The sequence below is a fragment of the Chiloscyllium plagiosum genome, chromosome 35 (assembly GCF_004010195.1).
Source record: "Chiloscyllium plagiosum isolate BGI_BamShark_2017 chromosome 35, ASM401019v2, whole genome shotgun sequence".
Lineage (NCBI taxonomy): Eukaryota > Metazoa > Chordata > Chondrichthyes > Orectolobiformes > Hemiscylliidae > Chiloscyllium > Chiloscyllium plagiosum.
This window is the reverse complement of record NC_057744.1, coordinates 38,875,327-38,880,345: the sequence shown is the minus strand read 5'-3', so window position 1 is coordinate 38,880,345 and position 5,019 is coordinate 38,875,327. Positions and strand designations below refer to the sequence as shown.

General features: G+C 40.9%; 1 protein-coding gene across 3 annotated transcripts in view; it reads right to left on the bottom strand.

Annotated features, from left to right (window-relative positions):
• Positions 1–5,019, bottom strand: part of aplp2 (amyloid beta (A4) precursor-like protein 2) — a 223,482-nt gene that overhangs the window by 25,473 nt on the left and 192,990 nt on the right. For all 3 annotated transcript variants that reach the window (XM_043676955.1, XM_043676956.1, XM_043676957.1), the window contains one exon: positions 3,017–3,099. In XM_043676955.1, coding sequence (XP_043532890.1) covers positions 3,017–3,099 — 83 coding nt within the window. The remainder of the gene's footprint in view (positions 1–3,016; positions 3,100–5,019) is intronic.

Genomic DNA, 5,019 nt, shown 5'->3' with positions numbered 1-5,019 from the left:
ATCCCATTCCTCCTGACCTTCTGAATGAGCCTACCATGGGGAACCTTATCAAATGCCTTGCTAAAGTCCATATACACCACATCCACAGCTCGACCCTCATCAATTTTTCTAGTCACATCCTCAAAGAACTAAGTCAACTAAGAAACCCATTCAACTCCTCTCATCTTAATTAAACAATTAGATAACCTCATAATCTTTTATATAAAAGAACATAAAAATCAGTTAAAAGTCACACAACACCAGGTTATAGTCCAACAGGTTTAATTGGAAGCACACTATCTTTCGGAGCGACGCTCCTTCATCAGGTGACAGATGAAGGAGCATCGCTCCGAAAGCTAGTGTGCTTCCAATTAAACCTGTTGGACTATAACCTGGTGTTGTGTGGTTTTTAACTTTGTACACCCCAGTCCAACACCGGCATCTCCAAATCATAAAAATCAGTAGCAGAGTTTATAGATCTCATTTCATCCCACTACATAGTTTGAAGTCTACTTCTACATTCCTCACCATTTACTGTTAGAGGTTAACTGTACATATAAAGGCTGACATTTTTCAAGCATTCTGTCTGGAAAACCTACTTTTTATTGCAACTTTGTAACTTTAAAACTGTCATTAGTAAGAGGCTACACTAGAGAATAGGTGACCTCGGTGAACTTGCAGCTGGAATGCTTTTTTACATGAAATACTCAGAAGTAGACTAACTACATGTTTAACATATGAAGCAAAGAGAGGAAACAAAGCGAGGGAGAGCTGGGTAGTGGGAGGAGCTTTGGATTTTCCCAAACATTTGGCAGAAATGGTCTTGTGCCTCTAAATGTTTTCGTCCAACACTGACTGTTGAAAAAATGGTTAAATCTTCCTTGGTTTGACCTGGTAATCATACTGAGGTGGAGTGAACTAGAGTGCAGTGAACACTGAACTACAATGGAGTAATAAAAGAAAAATTAAGCACAAATTAATATTAATATCTAACAAACCTACTGGTCTTGCCAGGAAAGCTCAAAGTCACCTGCATCAATTACAATTGTAAAGCTGACAAGAGTCTTGTGTTTTGGAACTGCAAAACCTTGGAGATGGTGATATGACTTGCTTTAAAGTCTGTCTAAAAACAGGCCTGGCTGATAGAGATTAAAAGGTGGCCGAGATTGTTTTGCTGTGAAGGAGTTGCAAAATATTCACATTTGGAAAGGAAGGCAGCATGTTAAGTGTTTAGACTGAAAGACTTGACAGTCCACGAAAGCTGGCGAGAGTGTCAGGTTGTAAAGATTCATGCTTTAAAACACCCATTTACTTCCAACATAGAACAAAGTGTATCTAAAGAGTAGCTAGTCAGCATTTTCACCAGGATTGAAGGCCAATGTGATTCATGATGACATGTTGCTGGGTCAATATCCTGGAACTCTTTCAGGATAACTCTTTCTGTAACTGCAGTTTTGAGCAACATAAAATGTTTCTGCAAGTACAAATTCACCCCACAAACTTATATATGCATGTGTGCAGATATGCGTGCGCGGTGGGGTATGAGTATGTGTGTGTGAGTGAGTGTAATGGGGCGTAGGTCTGTGAGGGGATACGTGTGTGGGTATGAGTGTGGGAGTGTATAAGTGAGTGTATGAGCGGGGTAGGTGTGTGCGTGTCTGGAGGAGTGTGCGTGTGTGAGACACACACATACATCCATGCTGATACACTCCCCCACACACACCCTCTCTCTCAGACTTGTACCCCTTTACATTCACACACATACTCTCACAAATACTTATCACCCCCCTTCTCGCACACCCATCCACATGCGCACACACACACACATTTGTGAAGTGAATTTGTACTTGCAGAATTACATTTTATTTTTCTCAAAAACTGCATGAGTCCATGTAAATCCCTTTTCATACATAGAGTCAGTGAGAACATTGGGGCACAGACAGATTCACACAAGGCACTTCACACCTTCAATGCATTATCTGGGCCGACATGGCACCTATTATTAAAGTTCACTTGAGAATGTAACTTTAGAAAAGTTCGGGGATTTACAGATGAAAGAACTGAAACCAACATGGTCATTCTAAAAGATGAGAGACTTAACAAACAATCCAGGTCTTTTTCAATATATAACGTCAGGTACATCATACTGTTAACTTTTGCTATAAATTCCGAGTCTTACAATCTTATGCTCCACAACCACCTGAAAAACGATCAGTGCTCTGAAAGCTAGAGCTTCCAAATAAACCTGTTGGACTATAACCTGGTGTTGGGTGATTTTTAACTAAAATTCCGTATCCATTGCCTTTTGAGGAAGGGAATTCCCAAGATTCAAGGATTCCCCAGCTTGCGCTATAGGAATAATCACCAGGTAACATACTCAATTTGGAAGAAAATTGTCAAGTTAGAAATTACCAGGCTGGGAACAAAAAGAGTAGAAATCCTTGGGACCAAAGAACCTGGGAAAATTGAATGAATACTTAAGATAGACTACAAAGTTCAGCTGCAATGTGGGTTTTTTGGATGTCCATTTTTTTAAAAATTCAATCTTTGGCCATGACATGCTGAGGGAGGCCTTCTGTCTCAGAAGTAGGGATGGTATCACTGCACCACAATACCCAAAATTTTCAGTTGTCTGAAGAGGGGAAACTTCTGTTCTGTAAAGCTTATGTAGAGAGCAAAAACAGTGCTGAGTCAAAATGGATTTTAGCCTGTTTGTTACACAGTGTCTTAAAATATGAAATGCTGTCAGTTAATTCTTCTACGTATCATTGGGAGTTTGAATTTATCTTCTTTAAAGTTACCAGTGTCTAAGGGGAACATAACAATCGACTGACCTTCACATTAAACAGCACATATAATACAAATGCCATATGTCGTCAGTCTACCGTGTTTAAAGAGCTGAAAAAGGAACACAGGGCAACAAAGACCAGCATGTGTACCTGAATGATACAAATCAAAACATACAACTAAGTTCACTTTCCTAAGCAAACAAAACCACACAGACTAGAAGAAAGATTTTCGTAAACATGGTCCATACCACATTTCCATTAACATTGTTCTCATTGCTACCAATTGCATTCTCATCAGGCATCAGTCCTTCAGGATCAATCATCCCAGAACCTGTTCAGAAAATAGATACTGTTACTATGTGTACACATGAATTGTGAGAAAGATTATGTAGTATTGAACACACAAAAAATTACAAACGTAGTTGCAAAACAGGTTCTAACAGGCTGCAGCACATTTCCAAACTAAAATCCAAGATAATGGGAATGGATAATGGGAACCACATCACAGAGACGTGGTTGCAGGGGGGGTCAGGACTGGCAGTTAAACATCCAAAGATTTTCAACTTATCGAAAAGACAGGGAGGCGGGCAGAGGGGGCGGGGTTGCCTTGTTAGTTAAGAACAAAATTAAATCTATGGCACTGAATGACATAGCGTCGGATGATGTGGAGTCAGTGTGGGTGGAATTGAGGAACCACAAAGGCAAAAAAAACCATAGTGGGAGTTATGTACAGACTTCCTAACAGTGGTCAGGACCAGGGGCGCAACACGTACCGGGAAATAGAGAAGGCATGTCAGAAAGGCAAGGTCACGGTGATCATGGGAGACTTCAATATGCAGGTGGACTGGGTAAATAATGTTGCCAGTGGATCCAAAGAAAGGGAATTCATGGAATGCTTACAGGATGGCTTTTTGGAACAGCTTGTCATGGAGCCCACAAGGGAGCAGGCTATTCTGGACCTAGTGCTATGTAATGAACCAGACTTTATAAAAAAATCTTAAAGTAAGGGAACACTTAGAAAGCAGCGATCATAATATGGTAGAGTTCAGTATGCAGTTTGAAAGAGAGAAGACAAAGTCAGATGTAATGGTGTTACAGTTAAATAAAGGTAATTATGAGGGCCTGAGAGAGGAACTGACGAAAATAGACTGGAAGCAGAGCCTAGCGGGGACGACAGTGGAGCAAAAATGGCGGGAGTTTGTGGGTATAATTGAGGACACTGTACAGAGGTTCATCCCGAAGAAAAGAAAGATTATCCGGGGAGGGATTAGACAGCCATGGCTGACAAAGGAAGTCAGGAAACGTATTAAAGAAAAAGAGAGATCCTATAATGTGGCCAAGAGCACTGGGAAATCAGAAAATTGGGAAGGCTACAAAAACAGAGGATAACAAGGAGAGAAATAAGGAAGGAGAGGATCAAATATGAAGGTAGGCTAACTAGTAATATTAGAAGTGATAGTAAAAGTTTCTTTCAATACATAAGAAACAAACAAAAGGCAAAAGTAGACATTGGGCCACTTCAAATTGATGCTAGAAGCCTAGTGATGGGAGATAAGGAAATAGCAGGAGAACTTAATAAGTACTTTGCGTCAGTCTTCACAGTGGAAGACATGAGTAATATCCCAACAATTAAAGGGAGTCAGGGGGCTGAGTTGAGTATGGTTTCCATTACAAAAGAGAAAGTGCTAGAAAAGCTAAAAGGTCTTAAAATTGATAAATCTCCTGGCCCTGATGGGCTACGTCCTAGAGTTCTGAGGGAGGTGACTGAGGAAAGAGCGGAGGCGTTGGTTGAGATCTTTCAAAAGTCACTGGAGTCAGGGAAAGTCCCGGATGATTGGAAGATCGCTGTTGTAACCCCCTTGTTCAAGAAAGGATCAAGACAAAAGATGGAAAATTATAGGCCAATTAGCCTAACCTCGGTTGTTGGAAAAATTCTAGAATCCATCATTAAGGATGAAGTTTCTAAATTCTTGGAAGAGCAGGGTCGGATTAGAAAAAGTCAATATGGATTTAGTAAGGGGAGGTCGTGCCTGACAAACCTATTGGAGTTCTTTGAAGAAGTGACAAGTAGGTTAGACCGGGGAAACCCAGTGGATGTGGTCTACCTAGACTTCCAAAAGGCCTTTGATAAGGTGAGGGCTCATGGTGTTCGAGGTGAGCTACTGGCATGGGTTGAGGATTGGCTGTCTGACAGAAGGCAGAGAGTTGGGATAAAAGCTTCTTTTTCGGAATGGCAGCCGGTGACAAGCAG